Consider the following 24,246-nt stretch of genomic DNA (forward strand, 5'->3'; position numbering starts at 1 on the left):
AAGCAAGGATCGTCCTTAAAAAACACCCCTTCTAGTAAAATGAGTGTTTTGAGACTCTAATGGCGGATCCGCGCGTATTTTTGTTGCTTTTCAAAACCACCCTAAATCCGTGTTTTCTTTCAAGCGGATGCTTACATGTATTATTCTGAGTGCCCCCCCTGGGAAACTGTTAAGATTACTCTCGTGATCTACCACTGATGAGCATTCAGACTGACCTTGTTTGTGTACTGTCGATGCTTTGTTTCTTGGGGAATCTTTTAAACAAGAACAATTATACCCAATGCCTCATTTCAAATGTTTAGTTTTAGTTTTGGTTTTGGTCACGTGGTTTCCTATTGTCCTGCCTAACCACTTGAATCATAAGATATCGAACTCATTGTTTCTACCTTTTGTTTAAAACCGAACATTTGTGTCGGTCAGTTTCGGTTTTGGTTTCAGTTTTTTATAAGTGGTGTGAATCGTAAAATTATTTGATTTGAAGTTACCTACTCTAAGTATACAAAAGAAATGTTTAAATTTCGCAGTGCAATATTCACGAGGAGAGAAATCGAGCATGGTAATCTACATTGCCTCATTTCAAATATATAGTTTTAGTTTTGGTTTTGGTTTTGGTCACGTGGTTTCCTATTGTCCTGCCTAACCACTTGAATCATAAGATATCGAACTCATTGTTTCTACCTTTTGTTTAAAACCGAACATTTGTGTCAGTCAGTTTCGGTTTTGGTTTCAGTTTCTTATAAGTGGTGTGGATCGTAAAATTATTTGATTTGAAGTTACCTACTCTAAGTATACAAAAGAAATGTTTAAATTTCGCAGTGCAATATTCACGAGCAGAGAAGTCGAACAAAGCAGTCTACATTTGAAAGCATTGATTTAGTTTGAAAGCATTGACTTGAGACTACGAATTAGCCTAAGCTGATTTCACTGTGAAAATATATAGACCATCGAAATATTTCCACAGACATTACAATAGGCACTTGACAGATTATGACTTCAGTGTTATAAACACTATTATACAGAACTCTATTTATGTGCATGTCGCATGACGGAAGATCAATATCATAGAAAGCTGGTTTAAACTAACTTTTATTCAATTTATTTATTGGAGAATAGAGAGAGAGAGATAGAAGAGATCGCCAGGGAAAGAGGGTATGTGTGTGTGAGGGGAGGGGTAAGGGTAAGGGAGAAAGAGAAACAGAGGGAGAGAGCATTGGAAGTGGGAAGGGAAGGAGGGGGGAGAGGGGGGGCTCAAGAGTGGAGTGGAATAATAGGGAAGAGTCGATATCGAGTGTGGGGAGGGGGGGAGGAGGTTATATATAGGTGGCGGAGGGAACATAGGTAAGAGGTATGGGTTGTGCTTTCCGGGGAATAATCTAATTCATAATCAAATCATCTACATCATCATGCATCGTTTATATTTCAGACAAATAAACAAAACACCTCCACCCCCACCCCTCAATATATGCACATGATGTCTATGCATAACTTATCAACTCGGTTGTAATTTTATGGTGTCATGGAAGTGTGCCACATACGGCAGAGAGCATCAAAAGTCGTCCGCGTTGATAGATATCGATAATGAAAATGTTAGCACAATAGGCTATTATATACGTATGGTTATAGGCCATTATACGTTTGATTATATATACCCTCTTGTGTCCTCCCAGCACAATAGTGTTATGATTGCATACCAGTTCATCTCCACATTTTAATCCCTTGATTTTTGGTTTCTGAACAATAGAGAAACCAAAACTATATATTTGAAATGAGGGATTGAAAGACGTGGTTTACAAAACCGAATAAGCCTAGGCTAATTCACATGTGAAAAAATATAGACCATCGAAATATTTGCATTCGACATTACAAAAGGGGCCACTATTGTAATTGTATAGGTGCTATAAACAAAATCGATTCATGTCCTTAATCCCATGTACCAGAATCGATGGAAGGCCATTATATGACCTCTAATAACCTAATGACTTTTACTGAAGCAATTTTTACTGTAAAAAGTAGAAGATAGAGGGGAGAAGAGATTGTGTGGTGTGTGTGTGGGGGGGGGTGGAGGGCAAGGGAATGTGGGCCGGGAGAGAGAAAACAGATGGGAGAGAGCATTGGAAGTGAAAGAGAAGGGAGGAGAGCTCGAGATGAAGATATCGAATGTAGGGGAGGAGGAGGGGAAGGGGAATTTAGGGAAGAGGTGGTTATATAGGGAGGGGAGCCCCTCTTAAAGAGGTATGGGTTATGCTTCCCGGGGATAATAAACTAATTCATAATCAAATCATCTCCATGCATCGTTTATGTTTCATACAAACAAACAAAGCCCCCACCCCGCCCCATCTTTCAATATACGCGCATGTATCGGATTTCTAGGCCTAGAACTCGTCAGTGTAATATGCCACCTACCTTCGACAGAGAGCATCAACTGTCGTCCGCGGGATAGATTTCCGATATCAATCATGATAATAATTATGTTAGCACAATAGGCTATTGTATACTTCTGGTTATATACCCTATACTGTGTCCTCCCAGCATAATAGTGTTATGATTGCAGACCAGATTAGCTCTACTTTTTAATCCCTTGATTTTTGGTTTCTTAACAAAAGAGAAACCAAAACTAAAGATTTGAAATGAGGGAATGCCATCAGCACATCATGGAAATTAGTTGGAAAAGACCATTTTGATTCATGTTTGGCTTTTTAAAAATGTTTTTAAATCTTTGAATCCCATCATGGATCCCAGGTATTTGAAATCCGATACATGGTTGATGTGAAACCCTGGTCAGTGCCTTCGAAGTTTATAATCATATTAGAATACATTCTGAAAAGAAGTCCACTGGAGTGGAATCAGTATGGCCCATCCACGCAAAGAAGGTTATAGGTGTAAAAATACTCATTTGTGGTCAAAAAAAAATTTGAACTCTCATCTAAAAATGACCGGTATTGGTTAAAAATGTATTTTTTACCTTTACCTTCACCATTTACATGAAAAAAGATATACCGGTATTTAGAATCAGAAGAGTATGCTCTCTTATAGGATAATCCTATAAAGTTATGTTTAAGTCACGTTAAAGATTTCAAACAATCAAAAGCACTTCATAATGCAAAATCGTACAAATGTATAGCCAGTTATATGGCTTCCATTCGACACCAAAAAGATATCAATAGGTTACCAAATACAAACAAAATGATCAAAATAATGATATTTAGAATTATCCTTATAAATAAGAGTTTTTGGTAAAATAAATGCATTACACCCATTCACTATTTTTTTAAAGATATGTTTGTTATCAAAGAATATTGCCGCTCACGCTAAACATACACATTAAATGTTTCAAAACATGATTTGTTGTCCAACTTTGTGGTATTTTGAACACTAGAAGTACTTCATGTGAAAAAGATTACAAATTGACTGTCATGAACAGTTACATGGCTTTAACTGGACACAAAAAAGACATAAATAGCTCAACAATAAATACTGATAAAATGGTCACAATACCGATTTTTTGATTGTTTTTATTTACTATTTTCATGAAAAAAAGACATTTTTTGTAACCAGAATATTATTGTCTCTTAGGCATATCATACAGAATTGTGTTTTAAGTCACTTAAATATTTCAAAACATTTGAAAAACCAAAAATAATATAAAAAAAACATGATTTTTGCCCAAATTTTGTCTTTTTCAACAATAATAAAAAGATTACAAATAATTGGCAGGAAAAGTTAGGTAGCTTTAATTTGACACCAAAAAGACATCAATAGCTCACCAAATACTGCACAAATGGTCAAAATACCGATTTTTAGAATTTTCTTTTAAAATGGAGGTTTTTGGTAAAAAAAGACATTTTTGTAATCAAAAGAATATTGTCTCTTTTCATACAGAGTTGTGTTTTAAGTCACATTAAAGATTTCAAAACATTTGAAAACCCAAAAAGTAATGAAAATGGTAAAAAAACATGATTTTTGCCCAAATTTTGTCTTTTTCAACATTAAAATTACCTTATATGAAAAAGATTACAATTTGATTGTCATGAACAGTTGTGTAGCTTTAATTTGACACCAAAAAGACATCAATAGCTTACCAAATACTAATGAAATAATCAAAATACTAATTTTGAGGATTTTTGAATTACGTGGAAAATTCTGAATAAGATAGACCCTGTCAGAATTTTGGAACCCGAGGGGTGATTAAATCGATGCTAGCTGAGGGACTATACACTGATAATGTGACTGGTGTGAGCATAGACCCTCCCTCGGGTCCGTGGAGAACGACTGGTAATGTAGATTACATAGCATTAAAAAATCAAAAAATCAGCGCTCAATGGACTTTCGCGTTCACTTATAATACGAGTATATTTCTATATTGCTGCATGGTTGACTGTGGTGGGTGTAATTAGTGGCGTCGATTTGTGGATGAAGAGGAATGGGTTTTTGGCATTGAAGAAAAGAAGGGGGGGGGGAGTTGGCATTTTTTTTTCATAGGGCATTACGTAATTATTTATTGTTACATTATCCAGAGATGGAACCGAACCGAGACTGGGGCCAGTCTAGTGTGAGCAGTGAACACTTTCCGCCATGCACATGTACTTGGGATAGTGCATCCTGAGTCACATGAATAGAGAGTTCCTTTTACCACACCTGTATTAAACACAGAAATTTAGGATTTATAGGAACTTATAGGCAAAGTATTAATACATCTTGGATATAATTATCCTGATGTACATAATTAATGATAATTATTATATTAAGCTAATTGGATAATCTGGTGTGTGCCAGGGATGTGAGGATGTGCATGAAAGGCTCCACTTATTTGGAAAATTGACAATTAATTAAAAGTCTACAAATTTTGGATCAAATTTAAGATCCAATTGATGTTTTGAGATAGATAATAACTTGAATGCTCTATCACTACTAAATGTATGTTGAAATAAGTATTGCGCAGTTTGTGTGTCCATGCATACAAAGACTAGTTTTTTCATTTGCATGAATTTTGCATCCCAAAATATGCCACCTTTAAGCTTAAAGCTAGATTCACTAAGACCATTTATCTTTTTGTACTTGATTAATTCCTAAAAACCAGTTCTGCAACTTTCTGTAAATGAGAGTACTTCTTAACAAATAAAAATGTCTCAGCAACTCATGGCACCCATACAACTTAAAATGTATGTTGTATGATTATGACGTAATAAATTTCTCTAATTATTTTGGTGCGGAATGTAGTTTTATTTATTTGTTGTGGCATAAATGACATCAAAGAGTGTATTTACAGCAAGATATTGCTAATAAATTAATGTTTAAATACCAATAACAATAGCTTTGTTTATACCCATACCCATAATAGGACCCATGTACCCGTACCCATGGCCCGTACCCGTACCCATACTGGGACCCGTACCCGTACACAAGTCCCAATTTCCGTACCCGTACCCGTACTCATGGCTCCGTACCCGTACCCATACTCGTACCCTATTTTGGGTTCGGACCTGTTCCCGTACGTACTCATGGCTTGGGACCCGTACCCGTACCCGTACCCATGGCCTGGGACCCGTACCCGTACCCGTACTCATGGCTTGGGACCCGTACCCGTACCCGTACTCATGGCTTGGGACCCGTACCCGTACCCGTACCCGTACCCGTACCCGTACCCGTACCCGTACCCGTACCCGTACTCATGACGGGTCCCAATACTACAAGTCTGATTGTTTGCATTCGGGGCGCAAATTAAAGACTGGCCAAAGGGGAAGGTATTTAAAATATTTTGGCGATATGAAAAATTATGAAATTTAGTCGCCATGTTTCGAGTTCAAAACCACAGCGCTCGGAGTGCATGTAGACGTGGGCTGCGCCTTGTGTATAGTGTACGTGATGCATGCACCATCTAATTAACCTGGGGATGTTTATGTTTATATTATTGGAGCGTGATGACACCAATGTTTATATTGACATTTAATTGGTGAGATTAATTTCTTCAGGTGCTCTTTCCCTTTCGCCATTTATTGATTGCATGCACTGCGCGATAATTATTTATGTCGCGTCGCCTTGCCCGGGTTTTCCTCGGATATTTATGTAAACTTTGTGAGATTATAAATAGACAGTTTTGGTCATGTTTTAACGTCCTGCATCATGTATCTTTTTAATCCGTGCATGTCATGATGTAAATAAAGATAATTGACGTTCTCTAAAACATGTAAATACAATATAAAACTAGATGCCACAGTAATGTGTTTTACCAAACACGAATATCTATGCCCGTGACCACACCTAACCCCCTTCCCCTATTCACAAACGAAAACTTGGTGAGCACCATGTGAAAGCACTTGTTTTAAGCTTTCATTTGATATACATGTAATGCTCATAACACTGGACTGGCCTACACTCTCTCTAATACCCTACCAAGCCTTCACTCTCTTTTATACCCCCATCAGACCATCACTCTCTCTAAAACACCACCAGACTGGACCACACTCTCTCTTATACCCATCAGACCCTCATTCTCTCTTATACTCCACCAGACCATCACTCTCTCTGAAACACCACAAGACTGGACCACACTCTCTCTAATACCCCACCAGACCCTCACTCTCTCTAATACCCCACCAGACCCTCACTCTCTCTTATACTCAACCAGACACTCATTCGCTCTAAAACATCACCAGACTGGCCCATACTCTCTCTAATACCACACAAACCCTTCACTCTCTTATACTCCACCAGATACTCAATCTCTCTCTCTCTCTCAAACACCACCAGACTGGCCCATACTCTCTCTAATACCCTACCAAGCCTTCACTCTCTCTTATACCCCATAAGACCCTCACTCTGTCTAAAACACCACCAGACTGGACCACACTCTCTCTAATACCCCACCCCTTAAACAATCACCCCCTTGCTCCATCATGAAAACATTTTGAGGTGGTCCAAGAAACCAAAATCAAAATGCCTACACATTCCCTTTTAAGGGAATTTTTGTCAAGTGATCAGTTTCCTTGACGTACGATTCAGACCTTCATCATTGCAAACACAGGTAGCTAGCAAAATACTACCTATTGCGCTACACTGTGTTAATATGTCGTACTTATTTTGCTTTTTAAAGCCTTTAGACTTTGACCTCTGGGGATGCGGCTAACATAGAATACATCTAGGGTCATGGGTCATCATTGTACCATGTATGAACCATGAGGGCGCTGTAGTTCTTGAGTTAGAGCTGTTTGAAATTTTACACATATTGCTCATTGTACCCCATGACCTTTGACCTCTGGTGTCGATGTTACGGCAGGAAATATCTAAGGTCATGGGCCATCATTGTACCAAGCTTGAACCCTGAGGGCGCTATAGATCTTGAGCTAAAGTGGTTTTAAAAATTTACACATATTGCTCCCTGTAGCCTATGACCTTTGACATCTGGGGTCGTGGCTACCATAAGTCACTTTTAGGGGTCATGGGCCATCATTATACTAAGTATGAACCCTGAGGGCGCTATAGTTCTTGAGCTACAGATGCTTCAAATTTTACACATATTGCCCCCTGTAGCCCATGACCTTTGACCTCTGGGGTCGGGGAACCCTAGGATGATGCTAGGGGTCACGGGCCATCACTATACCAAGTTTGGGCCCCAAGGCTACCTAGGTTCGTGAAAGCCCTTGTTTTAAGCATTCATTTGATATACATGTAATGCTCATAACACTAGACTGTCCCACACTCTCTCCAATACCCTACCAAGCCTTCACTCTCTTTTATACCCCATCAGACCATCACTTTCTCTAAAAAAAAACACCGGACTGGATCACACTCGCTCTAATACCCCACCAGACGCTCACTCTCTCTTATACTCCACCAGACCATCACTCTGTCTAAAACACCACCAGACTGGACCACACTCTCTCTAATACCCCACCAGACCCTCACTCGCTCTTATACTCAACCACACACTCACTCGCTCTAAAACACCACCAGTCTGGCCCACACTCTCTCTAATACCCTACCAAGCTTTCACTCTCTCTTATACCCCATCAGACCATCACTCTCTCTAAACACCACATGATTGGGCCACACTCTCTCTAATACCCCACCAGACCCTTTCTCTCTCTTATACTCCACCAGACTGGCCCATACTTTCCCTAATACCCCACAAACCCTTCACTCTCTTATACTCCACCAGATACTCACTCTCCCTCTCTCAAACACCACCAGACTGGCCCATACTCTCTCTAATACCCTACCAAGCCTTCACTCTCTCTTATACCCCATAAGACCCTCACTCTCTCTAAAACACCACCAGACTGGACCACTCTCTCTCTAATACCCCACCCCTTAAACAATCACCCCCTTGTTCCATCATGAAAACCTTTTGAGGTGGTCCAAGAAACCAAAATCAAAATGCCTACACATTCCCATTTAAGGGAATTTTTGTCAAGTGATCAGTTTCCTTGACGTACGATTCAGACCTTCATTATGGCAAACACAGGTAGCTAGCAAAATACTACCTATTGCGCTACACTGTGTTAATATGTCGTACTTATTTTGCTTTTTAAAGCCTTTAGACTTTGACCTCTGGGGATGCGGCTAACATAGAATACATCTAGGGATACATCTAGGGTCATGGGTCATCATTGTACCATGTATGAACCCTGACGGCGCTGTAGTTCTTGAGTTAGAGCTGTTTGAAATTTTACACATATTGCTCACCGTACCCTATGACCTTTGACCTCTGGGGTCGATGTTACGGCAGGAAATATCTAAAGGTCATGGGCCATCATTGTACCAAGCATGAACCCTGAGGGCGCTATAGTTCTTGAGCTAAAGTGGTTTTAAAAATTTACACATTTTGCTCCCTGTAGCCTATGACCTTTAATCTCAGGGGTCGTGGCTACCATAAGTTACTTTTAGAGGTCATGGGCCATCATTATACTAAGTATGAACCCTGAGGGCACTATAGTTCTTTTGCTACAGATGCTTCAAATTTTACACATATTGCCCCCTGTAGCCCATGACCTTTGACCTCTGGGGTCGGGGTACCCTAGGATGATGCTAGGGGTCACGGGCCATCACTATGCCAAGTCTGGGCCCCGAGGCTACCTAGGTTCTTAATTTAGAGGGGTGCAAAAAGTGGTCTTAAGAAGGAGAAGAAGTCGAAGACTAAACACAACAAATACAATATCTATACCCCGGTGCACGGGCATAGATAACTAAATACAATATCTATGCCCCGTTGCACGGGCATAGATAATTTAGGATTATTATTATCGGTCACACCCAAATGCTACTTCAGGATAGTTAGGTTTTTGTTGTGAGATTGTCATGTACAGGGCCTATGATCTTATTTAGGCCTATGCATTGTGTGTAAAAGTATATTTAAATATTCATATATATTTAAGTGAATTAAGCGTTCACGGAAGGTTGTGGTGAGTTGATATGGTATATTTTTTTATTATTATTATTTATTCTATTATTGATTCCAACAGACATGTGTTATGGTCCCGTGCACGTGATGTTTGCTTTTCAGTGCATCAGGAGGACTTCTATGTGTATACGAAAAGATGTTCCCCGGGGGAGCCACTAGTGATAAAAGGACGACGTTCCCCGGGGGAGCCAGCCACTAGTGATAAAAGGACGATGTTCCCCGGGGGAGCCACAAGTGATAAAAGGACATATACGAAAAGATGTTCCCCGGGGGAGCCATTAGTGATGAAAGGACGTATACGAAAAGATGTTCCCCGGGGGAACCATTATCAAGCAATGTGGATAGAGGAGGTCTGGGGACCTAATTACTGAGTAGAGTACATTTTGTAAGTCTTATTTATTTTTATAATTAAGAGTGAATATTATTTTTGGTGAGTCACATGTATTTTTATAATTGAGTGAGGATATTATTTTTGATGAGTTATTCATTTTATGATTGAGGGAGGAGGCATTTTGGTGAGTTATATAATTTTATGATTGAGGGAGGAGGCTATTTTGGTGAATTATATATTTTTTTACGATTGAGGGAGGAGACAAATTGGTGAGCCAAATTATTTACAGTAGAGGAGACGAGTATTACATTATAGTAGAGGGGGGTGAGGATATTTTATGTGACAAATTTTGATATACAAGATTTACTCCTTTATTTTCTTAAACTATATTTTAGAGCGGAGTGTATTTTTGTAAGTGCAGTAAAATGAGATAATTTATTTTTTACATGGTATATATTTTATTATGTTATGTGATGGTAGTGCATACTGCAGTTACTGTCCGTTTTCCTATACACAATACACAGTGCTCTTTCCCATTGACGCGTGACCTCTACAAATAGCCCTACGTTAAAAGATATGACTAGTTAACGTCGCTGTGTGAAAAATAACCGGCCAATATTAAAAGTACTCTTCTAAAGTTCTAGAAAATATAGTTTTTAACATGTCCTAAATTTTTAGCTAATTTAGATGTTTGGAAATATTCGTACTTTGGTGTTTTAGTTAATGTTATAGGTAATAGTACATTGCCTAGTTAACGTCGCTGTGTGAAAAATAACCGGCCAATATTAAAAGTACTCTTCTAAAATTCTAGACAATATAGTTTTGTAACATGTCCTAAATTTTTAGCTAATTTTAGATGTTTGGAAATATTCGTACTTTGGTGTTTTAGGAAGGATATGTAAACGACAGATAACACCAAAAATATGAAGAAATTATTTCCAAACCGTGTTAAGTCAACAATCATTATGTTGCTCATTTTCAAGAATGCTGGTTTACAAAAAGCAGGCAATTGTCTCATTTCGTGAACAAAGCTACACATACCATTGTTTCCTTTCGTTTCCTTTATAATCGGTTACCCAACTGAAGCTATAATACCAGCTTTATTGAGATATCGCACATGAAAACAGACACTTGTGCACAACCAGAGAAGATCCGATTTAATCAGTTGAGCTGTTTCAATGAGTGTTATCTTGGTTTAATAGCTTTTAATGGGGTTAAGTCCTGCAAAGGTCGAGATGAATTCTACTGTAGACATGACTGCATCATGGCACAGTCTGTTGGAATCTAGATTGTTTTATTATGTTGTGTTTTATAGGATGTTTGATAAATTTTATGATGATACCTTACCAATACATGCTTGCCATGTCATTCGTAAGTGTCGTTACTATTAGCATGCGCTGAGCGGAGCCATGCTGCCCAAATTTTCATTTTGTGTTAAATAACTTGGGCCTTTTTCGTACGTCTGAAATGTGTAATCATATAGTAACACTTTTTAACGTTCTTATACTTTTCTTTCGCTCATCGGATTCGAATTCATAGGTGAGGGAGGGTGCTAGCTGTATAGTATTACAGAAACCATGGTAGGAGTGGGGTGCCAGAGTATTGAACAGGGGTGTGACTGAATCCTGTATGTTGTAGTCTGGAAATAAGTAAATAAAGTACTGTTGAAGTTGAATTGGAATGACCTACTGGAAGAATTATTTAGATGCACTTCTGTTTGTAAAAGGTATCAAAGGTGGGGTTCTGCCCCCACGACTAGCCCACGTCTCAATACAAAACTTTTCGTGTTCCCATTGTGGGAACTGGTGTCAACCCTGACTTTATACTCAAAGTTACCGACCAATCAGGTTTTATAATTAAATGCACATTGAGACAGTTCAACTAAAACAAAGGTTCGTCCTGTTCATTCTACTTTTCGGCCGCCCCGCCACAGAAGCGAAAGAAATGAAAATATAATACCGTGTTACAAAGCCAATTATATGATTTTTTATTGAACAGTGTTTTTACAACTTTCTAGACAAATTGTTCACATTGTATGGGCTATTCCATTTCAAATCCAAACGCCCCTGTGGAAGATTTCACTGCCATCTCAATATACTAGTTGCAACTTGTAAATCCGGCGGGAAATATGTATTAGTTGTTTTAAGTGAAATTCCAACTGAAAATTGTTGACATTTATAACACCAGTTGAATTTGTCAGAATTTGGCTTAAATTCGACAATTTTGTTTGGAATTCCAAAATCTCCCACACATTTTCTAATTTAAAAAAAATGAAAATGGTTGGGTCTGGAATAATTTAATGTTGGTCTTAACCCTGGAATTATGGAAACTTTCGGGCCTCATAACTGCTAAATTATTGGTCTAAAGAACATAAAAGCATACATTTTGAGAATGGCAATGACTTGATGAATTCATCTGTGAGGTCAAATTTGTGCCAAAATGCTAATCTAGGACCCGTTTTTTTATATTTTTTTTTGACCAACTTCACCGAAAATATTTGAAATTTGGGCGAAAATCAGGCTTTTATGTTGGCCCAACAATTTTTTTGTTACGTTGAACGAAAAAATTTGGCCAAAAACCCCGTTTTTTATTTTATAATGAGCATTTTGGCCCAAATTTGACCTCACAGATGAATTCATCAAGTCATTGCCATTCTAAAAATGTATACTTTTATATTCTTTAGACCAATAATTTAGCAGTTATGAGCATTTTGGCCCAAAGCTGACCTCACAGATGAATTCACCAAGTCAATGCCACTTTAAAAATGTATACTTTTGTAATCAAGAGTTGAGATTATGTTGACAATTAATTTTTGGATCTTATTGGTTTATTTTACTTTTTTCAGTACCAGATGTCATCACTACCCAAAACAAGTGTAGGCCTACACCCACTAGCTTTTACCCGACGCGACTTTAACATGATCAAGAAAGGCCTAACCATATCTCGTCCATAATCATAATAATATCATTTTATTTATAATAAATTTTCTCTGTAAAAGTTGGATTTACAGATAAAAATTGTCATTGGCTCGGCATATTTCCCAAAATTCTGTTTCAGTAAGTAAACACAAGTACACACTAATAATTTATCATCGACTACAATATATATCCAAAGATTCTGTTTGTCTTACACGTTCAGTTTCGAGCATCAGCAATCATGTGCATTTTTACACATGCACAAACAAAATTGGCATGCACCTATTTTTGTTGTAACATAGTAATATTTTGCTATGGTTAGGTCAAAAACCTCAATTCCGTGACCATTCTCTGGCTAGTAAGGTTTGACAATTGATTCGACTTCTATGGACCATTTAGAAAAAAACAGCCCCCCATGTCCCTCGCGAAAATCCCGGCATTTTTCGCTAGAGGCCAAAATCCAAAATGGCCGCCGCCGCCATTTTGAAGAATTAAGTTTTGAGCCAGAGCACCTATAATCATGTACACAGATACTTTTTCGTGTATGTCGAGCACAAGGATTCCGATTCTGACATTAGTTTGACATTACGGCATCATTTTCACCCAGAAATCCAAAATGGCCGCCGGTGATATGCCATCTTGAAAAATTTAGTTTTGAACCTGAGCACCTAAAATCGTGTACAAAGACACTTTTTCGGATAAGTCGACCACAAGGATTTCAAATCTGACATTACTTTGACATTACGACCTAATTTTTACCCAGAAATCCAAGATGGCGGCCGCCGGCGCTATCTTGAAAAAATAAGTTTTGAACCAGAGTACCTAAAATCGTGTACAAAGACACTTTTTCGGGTAAGTCGACCCCAAAAAATCCGAATCTGACAATAATTTGACGTTATAACATAATTTTTGCCCATAAATCCAAGATGGCCCCATTTGGTAGAACGTAAATGTAATTTTTGAATGGGAGCACCTAGGATCATGAATTATCTCCCTTTTTTTGGCTAATTCTAGAATGGTCATGGATATGGAAGCATAGGTATGTCATTTCAGCTTTATCTGGGGTTTACGTCTATTATATAGGGATAAGGCACTTTATCTGGGGTTTAGATGCCTGATCTGAGGTTTACGCTCCTTATATGAGGGAAGTTTAGCGCCTTATCTGGGGGTTAAACTGCCTTATCTGGGCTTACGTCCCTTACCTGGGGATAAGGCGCCTTATGTGGGGTTCAGATATCTTGTCTGGGGTTTAGACTGCGCGTTATCCTAGGTTTACGTCCCTTATCTGAGGTTAAGGCACCTTATCTGGTGTTAGACTGCCTTATCTGGGGTTTACATTCCTTATCTGCGATTAAGGTGCCTTATCTGGGGTTTAGATTGTGTTATGTTTACGTCCCTTATCTGGGGTTACGGCACCTTATCTGGGGTTTAGACTGCATTATCCTATATTCACGTCCCTTAACTGGGGTTAAGGCACCTTATCTGGGGTTTAGATTGCATTATCCTAGATTCACGTCCCTTATCTGGGGTTAGGGCGCCTTATCTGGGTTTAGATGCCTTATCTGGGATTTAGACTGCCTTATTTGGGGTTTACATTCCTTATCTGCGTTTAAGGTGCCTTATCTGGGGTTTAGATTGTGTTATCATAATTATGTTTACGTCCCTTATCTGGGGTTACGGCAACTTATCTGGGGTTTAGACTGCATTAATATCCTAGATTCACGTCCCTTATCTGAGGTTAAGGCACCTTATCTGGGTTTAGACTGCATTATCCTAGATTCACGTCCCTTATCTGGGGTTAGGGCGCCTTATTTGGGTTTAGATGCCTTATCTGGGATTTAGACTGCCTTATCTGGGGTTTACGTCTCTTATCTGGGGTTAAGGCGCCTTATCTGGGGTTTAGACTGTGTTATCCTAGGTTTACGTCCCTCATCTGAGGTTAAGGCGCCATATCTGGGGTTTAGATGCCTTAATTTGTGTGTATGTTCCTTATCTGGGGTTATGGTGCCTTATCTGGGATTTAGGTGTCTTATCTGGGGTTAAGACTGCCTTATCTGGGGTTTACGTCTCTTATCTGGGGTTAAGGAGCATTATCTGGGGCTTAGATGCCTTATCTGGTGTTTAGATTGTTTAGGTGGGGTTTAGGTGCCTTATCTGTGGTTTAGACTGCCTTATCTGGGTTTAGATGCCTATAAAATGGATCTGGAATTTAGACTGCCTTATCTATACATCCCTTATTTGGGGTTAAGGCGCCTTATATGGGGTTTAGATGCCTTATCTGGGGTTTAGACTGTGCTATCCTAGTTTTACGTCCCTCATCTGAAGTTAAGGCGCCTTATCTGGGGTTTACGCCTCTTATCTTAGGTTTATGTTCCTTATTTAGGGTTAAGGCGCCTTATTTGGGGTTGGGACTGCTTTATCTGGGGTCTACGTCCCTTATCTGGGGTTACGACGCCTTATCTGCTGTTTAGACTGCCTTATCTGGGGGTTTATGTCTCTTATCTGGGGTTTACGTCTCTTATCTGGGGTTAAGGCGCCCTTTCTTGGGTTTAGATGCCTTATCTGGGGTTTACGACCCTTATCTGGGGTTTACGACCCTTATCTAGAGTTAAGGCGCCTTATTTGGGGTTTGGACTGCTTTATCTGGGGTCCACGTTTTTTCCCTTATCTGGGGGGTTAAGGCGCCTTATCTGGGGTTTAGATGCCTTATCTGGGGTTTAGACTGCGTTATGCTAAGGTTAAGGCACGTAAACCCCGGATAAGGCCGTCTAAACCCCAGATAAGGGACATAAACCCCAGATAAGGCGGAAATGGCACACTTATGCTTCCATATCCGTGACCATTTTAAAATGAGCCAAATAAGGGGTATCATTCATGATCCTAGGTGCTCCCATTCAAAAGTTACGTTTTCGCTCTACCAAATAGGGGTCATCTTGGATTTCTGGGCAAAAATATGTCATAACGTCAAACTAATGTCAGATTCAGAATCCTTGGGGTGGACTTACCCAAAAAAGTGTCTTTGTACACGATTTTAGGTGCTCTGGCCCAAAACTTATTTTTTCAAGATGGCGCCGGTGGCCGCCATCTTGGATTTCTGGCTAAAATTGATGTGGTAATGTCAAAGTAATGTCAGATTTGAAATCCTTGTGTTTGACTTATCCGGAAAAATGTCTTTGTACACGATATTAATTGCTCTGGTTCAAAACGGCCATCTTGGATTTCTTCTTCCTTATAAGTGCCTCCCTCATATGTATGAGTATTGTCGCACTGCGTACAGACAAGCTGTACTTATTTTTTACTCTGGAACCTAGAGTAGATGAGTGTATTTTGAAGTACAGTCAACATGACCGGGATGATCCCCTGCTCTTTTCGAATAGCCTGTGACGTTCTTTAACGTGCACACTACATTAATGTGAGAAAATATGCATGTACACGGGACCGACAGCTTAAAGTGCCCTCCGAAGCACTAAGCAAGTAGAGTGAAGTGTCTTACTCAAGGACACAAAGAGCCGGACCTGGGATTCGAACCCTTGACCCTTGGGTTCACAGTCCTATGCCTTAACCGCTAGGCCACGCTCTCTTCTGGGTGAAAATGATGCCGTAATGTCAAACTAATGTCAGAATCGGAATCCTTGTGCTCGACATACCCGAAAAGGTGTCTTTGTGCATGATTATAGGTGCTCTGGTTCAAAACTTAATTTTTCAAAATGGCGGCGGCGGCTATTTTGGATTTTGGCCTCGAGGGGGCACAACACTAAATCCTTCCGCAATTGGTGTAACCTTGTATAGTTCCGGTTAAAAATAGCGCCTGAGCGAAATGTATCAGCCTCTCGATGGTACTAAATTTAAGTGAATCGTGCTTGTTTTTATAAAAACAATAGAGTAGGACCTCAACATTAAAAATCTGTTCAAAAAATGTTTCAACTCGATTGTGAATTAGTGACAGGCTGTCGGAATAATATCAAGGCCGGAACTGGTAAGGAGGCGAAATTGTCGGCTGAAATTTGTGAGGGCGCTGTTCGAGTGCCCGTAGCTCAAAAATTCGACTAGATGGGTCACAAAAAAATAAGAAAATAAATTTTTTATTAAATTTCAGACTTTATACTTTTAGAAAATCCATACGACATTTTTTCAACTTTCTTGTATTTTCACGTGTATGGGAGGATTATTTACTGGTGTGCCCCCTCCAACGAAAATGCCGGGATTTTCGCGAGGGACATGGGGGCTATTTTATTTTCTAAATGGTACATAGAAGTCGAATCAATCGTCAAACCTTACTAGGCAGAGAATGGTCACGAAATTGAGGTTTTTGACCTAACTATATAGCTTGTTATGTACATCGTTTTGCTGCACACTATCCCGTAATTAACAATCTTAGCATAAAGGGGCATTTCGTGATCCACAACCTCATCCCCCACTTTTCTAAAAAAAATGGAGATTTTTATACCACTGGAAACCTCTGGCTGCATAATGTTTATGTACAAAAAAATTCTTGCAGATTAATTCGTTTAGCAAAGATATCGTCAAATTTGAATTACGTATTGGTACTCCAGAACGTAATTCAACACAGTCGCCTATGAATCAGTGTAACACACATAATTATGCTTAACTCGCAAACGCAAAATCGGAATCAACTGACATTTTGGAAATAAGCTTGTTTCGTGAATATCTACTGAAACATGTCATAAAAAGAGGATGCTAGGATCAGGAAATACGCCTTTAATATTATACATGTAAGCGTTCATAATAAACATATTTGTGTACTGTATGCATAATACAGGGTGGGCCATTAAAAAGTTCACACTTTTTCGATGGCTTATTTCTCAGAAATGAAAACACATATTGAAATAAGTTGAACATATTTGTAAACCTCTATATCTGGACTGTCATTGCTGTAAAGGGCATTAACATCCATGGTCTAATTACAAAATGGCGACCATTTAAAGCAGAGAAGTCAAAAACCACTTTGCACACACGTAAGACTATAGACAATGATCATGCATATTAAGTTTTTAGGCTTAAGCAAGTTTAAAAAAGTTTGATGACTCTATATGCATTTACTTGAGTGTCATTGTCGGGGTCATCGGACTCATGCGTGTATGAGTTGTTTACTGTTTGAAAATCATTCACCTGTGAAATTGACACAAAAGGCTGATTGGACATGCTCATTTACATAACAAATACACTAGTTTTGGAGGGAACTTCAAATTTAAAATGCCTTGCGTGCGTTCTTGTCATTCATGTTAGAGATACCCGTGTAAGTACTTTGAGGTGATTCTTGCTGTTTAAAATGCGGCAGTTTACAAAGGAGGAACGAATTTTCATCGATAGGAAATTTCAGACTTCCTAGTCGCCGACACATCTATAATATTAAACAAAAGTTTCACTTACATGGAACTGTTCTCAATCGGAACAAATCTAACAGTGGGAGACCACGAACAGGAAGATCAGCCATTGCCGATGTTAGAAGGGATTTGCAAGCTAACCCAAGATTAGGGATGTGATTTTCGGGTAATTTTGTGCCCGGGTACCCGGCGCATTTTTCGGGCGGGTAACCGGGTACCTGAAATTGCAAAAAAAAAATTTTAAAAAAATATATATTTTTTTTTAAAATTTTTTTTTCGAAGTTTTTTTTCGGTTTTGTAGTGTCTCTGGACTTAGACCTAAATGCTAGAATCATGGTAAAAAAAAAAAAAAAAATTTGCATTGTTTTGTAATTTTAATATGAAAATTGATACATAGTTTTCATGTCATTACTCTATTAATGATATCAAAATGCATTGAATTTGAATGCATTTTGATATCATTATTAGAGTATGACATGAAAACTATGTATCAATTTTCATATTAAAATTACAAAACAATGTGCAAAATTCATTTTTTTTAGGTCAACCATGATCCTAGCATTTAGGTCTAGGTCCAGAGACACTACAAAACCAAAAATAACTTTGAAAAAAATTTAAAAAAAAAAAAAAAAAAAATCATCCGCTCCATTTGACTTACGTGTGTGCAAAGTGGTTTTTGACCCCCTTGCTTCAAATGGCCGCCATTTTGTAATTAGACCATGGATGTTAATGCCCTTTTCAGCAATGACAGTCCAGACATAGAGGTTTACAAATATGTTCAACTTATTTCAATATGTGTTTGCACTTTTGAAAAATAAGCCATCAAAAAAGTGTGAACTTTTTAATGGCCCACCCTGTATGCACCAATTTTTGTTGTAACATAATAATATTTTGCTATAGCTTGTTATGTACATCGTTTTGCTGCTCACTATCCCGTAATTAACAATCTTAGCATAAAGGGGCATTTCGTGATCCACAACCTCATCCCCCACTTTTCTCCAAAAAATTCGAGATTTTTATACCACTGGAAACCTCTGTCTGCATAATGTGTATGTTCAAAAAATTTCTTGCAGATTAATTCGTTTAGCAAAGATATCGTCAAATTTGAATTACGTATTGGTACTCTCTAAGGTCACATTGCATACACGCCATCGAATGCGGTCAGCGGCAGCAATAGTAGCCTCCGTGATGCTCAGGCCTGTGATAATCTTGATGTCGTCAAGCCAACTCGCTGCGGGTCTCCCTCTCTTGTGTTTCCCTCGACCATTCCTTGGACAATTGTTTTCTGAAGGCAGTGATGTCTGGTTATGTGGCCAAAGTATGATAACTTTCTAGTAATGATATCGGCTCGCAAGGTCTTCTGAACTCCACGCCCTTGAAGAACCCATTCATTTGTTTTCCTCGCAGTCCATGGAATCCTCAGGATTCGTCGATAGCACCACAGCTCAAAAGAATCCAATCTCTTCCTGTCGGATAATTTCATCGTCCAGGATTCAGATCCGTATGATGCCACAGCAAAAGCTGTTGATTTTAGCAAATGAACCTTGAGAGATGGAGGAAGTTTACTTTTCCACAAATTGGTTAGGTTTGAAACTACACTACGAGCTATTGCCAATCTTCGATTTATCTCCTGGGTGCAGTCACTTTTGGTGTTAATGATGGAGCCCAGAAATTCAAAGCTTTCCACCTCTTCAATGGGATCACCCCCAAGGAAAAGTTTGCATCTGTATCATTTCGTCCTGCGTCTACAACCATGACTTTGGTCTTCTTTGTGTTCAAGATCAGTCCCCTCTGTTCACTTGCCGATTTTATTGCTGCCAATAGATCCATCAATTCCTCTTTGCTACTGCAAACCAGGGTTGTGTCGTCTGCATATCTGAGATTTGTGATCCGCTGAACACCTATGGTAACACCTCCTCCAAAGTCTTCTAAAACGCCTCGCATGATACTCTCAGCATAGATATTGAATAGCTGAGGAGACAAAATGCACCCTTGTCTGACACCTCTGCCAATTTGGTACCAATCTGAGTCATCTCTACACGTCCTAACTGAAGATTCCTGGTCCTGGTATAGCGCACTGATGAGCTTCACCACGTGACCGGGGAATCCCATATCCCCCATGATGATCCATAAGTCTTGATGGTTGACACAGTCAAATGCCTTGCTGTAATCGATGAAACAAAGGTAGAGTGGAATGGAATTTGATCCCTGGTGCTTCTGCCTGCTCTGAAACCGGCCTGTTCGTCTGATATCTCCGTCTCGAGCCTCTGTCTCATTCTGTTGTTGATGGTTGAAGGCTGATGGTTCTGTGGTTTGAGCACTCTTTTATATTTCCTTTCTTTGGTATCGGGATAAATACTGCTCTCTTCCAGTCCTTAGGCCATTCCACCTCTCTCCAGATTTTATCACACCGTCACAGCTTCCACATGATGATCACACCTTGCTCACCAGATGCCTTCCACAGTTCACCTGGAATCTCATCACAGCCAGTAGGGGTGGTGGTTCAGGGTCAATTTCACCTGAATCATTGATGGTGGGTTCCTCCTCTGCTTTCTGTTCATAAAGCTCAGTGCAGTATTCTGCCCATCGGGTCTTGATGTCTTTGCTCTCAGTAAGCGTGGTGCCATTTCTATCATTCATGACATCAGATCTTGCTGAAGTTGTCTGCGTCAGTTCCTTTACCAAAGCAAACACCTTCTTGGAGTCGTTTCCTGCTCTTTCCATGTCCTCACATTTCCTCTCAACAAAGTCTCGCTGATCAGCTCTGACTGCTTTTGCTACCTGTCTCTTATCAGCAAGCTCTAGTGTCTTCTTAGATATCCAGGGCTGCTTCTTTTTCTTCTTCTTTGCGATGTTTTCCTCTGCTGCACTTAACACTGCTACCTTCATTTCTTCCCACAATTCATTTGGAGAGAGTTCTTCCTCATCCAATCGAAGAAGCACCTCAAAACGGTTCCCCACACTAACTGTGTATTGCTCCGGGATTCCGTCAACATCAAATCTCACTGGTGGTGTCACTCTCTTCTTTGCCTTGAGTTTCAACTTCATCCGTGCGACAAGTAGCTGGTGGTCGCTGCCTCAGTTAGCACCTGGTCTGGTCCGTACACTGAACAAAGAAGAGCGCCATCTTCTTTTCACCAAAACATAATCAATCTGGTTTCTCACATTTCCGCCAGGACTCCTCCAAGTCCACAATCTGCGAGGGTGCTGCTGGAAGGTGTTTCCAACAATCAGGTCGTTTGCCTGACAAAACTCTTCCAAGCTGTTTCCACGATTATTTCTTTCTCCCAATCCGAACTTTCCAACTGCCCTTGATTTGATGTCAGTCTTGCCAACTTTTGTCTTCCAGTCTCCCAAGATGATAAGCATATCTTTGCTGGGGATCTTACCCAGGACATCTAGGAACTGGCCATAAAAGTTTTCCATCGCTTCATCTGGTGCAGTGGATGTTGGTGCATAAACCTGGATGATTGAGATGTTGAAAGGGTGACCGTGCAGTCTGAGAGAGATGATTCTGTTGCTGATTGGGTTGAATCCCAGGAAGGATCTAGCTGTATTCCTAGATGAAACCAACTCCAGACTCCCGTTTTCCTTCATCTTTGCCTGAATATATCACTGTGTACCTGTTGTCTGTAGTAAAACGCCCTTGGTTGAGCCACCATGTTTCTGACATACCCAGCATACAAATGTGCTGCTCTTCCATTGTTTTTGTAATGATCTCTAACTTCCCAGCAGTCATACCTTGAACATTCCATGTTCCTATGACTTGATGTTTTCTCAGGTTCATGCTGCTCCTTTCGTGCTCAGGATTGTCGGCAGTACACTCTGCGTAATTACAGCTGTGCCTAGTCGGATCAACATGCTCTGGCTTCAATCAGGAAGCGTTAAGAGTATCTTCCAGATCCAGACCCAGTAGCCATTGACGCATCGTCTGGCCTGCGGGTCCCACCATTGGATGCCGGGTTTCTACATTGATTATGACCTCTCATATAAACTATCTTGGCCAAAAGTAACAGCAGTGGGTGGCCGGGTCCTTCTGCATTAATGGACTTGCTGAATGGCCGCCGTTGGCTCTCCATCTAGAGCCGACGCCTTTAAGATGAATCTTGTATTTCGTTTCAACAGGGTGTCCAGCCACCCTCCTCACCAGTATCCAAAGGAAACTGTGGGGGAGCCCGTTCAGTCGCCGACAGCTCGACCCTGAACAGGTTGTACTGGATACAGGTTTCCAGTAGCAGGTTTCCAGACCTGACCTGACCTGACCCGTCTTGGTACACCAGAACACTATGAAGCAGTGTAACACACATAATTATGCATAACTCGCAAACGCGAAATCGAAATCAACTGACATTTTGGAAATAAGCTTGTTTCGTGAATATCTACCGGAAAATGTCATAAAAAGAGGATGCTAGGATCAGGAAATGCTCCTTTCATATTATACATGTAAGCGTTCTTAATAAACATATTTGTGTACTATAATATTTTGCAATTTATATACATACATATTTTTTTAAATGTTTAATGTTACATGATTTCTTGCTCTTAATTTCTAATACCTAGTAATAATATACGTTTGTAACGTTCCTGTTTTAGAAAATTGCTATTGTAATATTAGAGCGCTCAATACAATATTGAGGGGGAAATATTGAAGGTTCATGGTCCGATCACAACAGCCTCATTTCCGGCCGGTAACATCATCCCAACATTCTCATCATCAAAATGAAAATGATATTATCAGTGGAACGCCAATATTGTTCTCATCGACCCTGTGAAAAGTAGGGCTTAAAGACGATTTGTTTCAATTTTGTAAGCCAATTGCGATCGTTAATCCTAAACCCACTAAGCCATATTTTGTAACACGGACTACGAGGGAGGGGGTTGCAACCACCCTAATTTTCAATTATAAACGTCATATTTACCGTTATTTGGTACCAATGTATAGCTATGGGTCTAGCTCCTTTATCCTGTGATACCAAAATAAGTACAAATATTCCCCACGTAATATCGCTATGACTTCATAATGTGAGGGTGCCTATTTGGTAAATTCTGGCTATGTACAAAAGTATCTAGGCAAACTTGACTTTCGGCTAAAAATGCTACGAACATACGATTTTCACCGAATTTTCTCCTACATATAAAAGAAAATGACTATTCCCGGGGGGGGGGGTACTCACATAGTAAAGGCATACGGGGACGTGGCGCTCCAATGGGTAGGTTTTCCACGAAAAATCTTTAGACATGGGTCTATGTTTTGAAGAAAAAATCCTTAGACATTGGTCTCCCTTTTAAATTTTCAGTGCTTTATTTATTTATTTATTTATTTATTTTATTCATATTTATCCAGGGTAGCCCAATTCAGCCGATAGCTGGTCTTACATGGGGCCCTGCAATACATTTACATAACATTAAAAGGCAACAATTTTCAGCATGCAATTTATATAAAATATACAACTATTAGATACAAAATTAAAATACAGAAATATATACAATTTTCAAAGTAAAATAGAAATACATCATTAACAAGTACATGCTCAATTTTTTAATACTTGAATCTTTGCTTGAAAGTCTGCACATTTATTGAACTTCTTACATCATTACTCAGTTTATTCCAAACCTCAACCCCACTGTATGAAAAAGATGATTTAAAGTACCCAGTGTCATAACCATTTGTGCAAGGCGGTAGAGCCAATAAATTGGACGCAGCTTGTCTGGTGTTCACATTATGCTTTTCATGTACATAAGAAAACCTGTTGATAAGGTACTGTGGTGATATATCGTTAAGACATTTAAACATTAACAGTGACTTGAAATATATTGCACGATTTGGAAGTGATTCCCATCCTAATATAGGAAACATTATATCAGAAGACGTAAGGTAGTTGGCACGCAATATTATTCTAGCACATCGCTTTTGTAAAACACATAATTTACGTACATCTTCATTGAAGCGACCAAACCAAACTACACTACAATAGTCGAACTGCGGTTGGATAAGAGCCTTATATAAAACATTAAGAGTGCGAACGTCAAGAAATGTTTTTAGACGTCTCAAGAGTCCTATTTTACAAAATAATTTCTGTATGACTGAATTAACATGATCGTGCCAAAGTAATTTAGAATCTATCTTTACACCAAGACATTTGGCACTATGAACTCTTACTTTATGTGTGACAAACCCTTAGATATGGGTCCTTATTTCATGAAAATCCTTAGATATGGTCCCTATTTTCGGTAAAATTACCCTTAGAAATGGGCAAG

At 39.3% G+C, this 24,246-nt stretch overlaps 1 protein-coding gene across 1 annotated transcript; it reads right to left on the reverse strand.

The window, feature by feature from the left end:
* Positions 1-21,066: 21,066 nt before the first annotated feature.
* Positions 21,067-21,585, reverse strand: LOC140167637 (craniofacial development protein 2-like). Its single transcript, XM_072190933.1, has one exon. The coding sequence runs from the start codon at positions 21,583-21,585 to the stop codon at positions 21,067-21,069; it is 519 nt and encodes a 172-aa protein (XP_072047034.1).
* Positions 21,586-24,246: the final 2,661 nt, after the last annotated feature.

The sequence above is a fragment of the Amphiura filiformis genome, chromosome 13, assembly GCF_039555335.1.
Source record: "Amphiura filiformis chromosome 13, Afil_fr2py, whole genome shotgun sequence".
Classification (NCBI taxonomy): Eukaryota; Metazoa; Echinodermata; class Ophiuroidea; order Amphilepidida; family Amphiuridae; genus Amphiura; species Amphiura filiformis.

Excerpts from the sequence above, each read along its gene's own strand:
- LOC140167637 (XM_072190933.1), bottom strand. The coding sequence starts at position 21,585 with ATGAAGGAAAACGGGAGTCTGGAGTTGGTTTCATCTAGGAATACAGCT.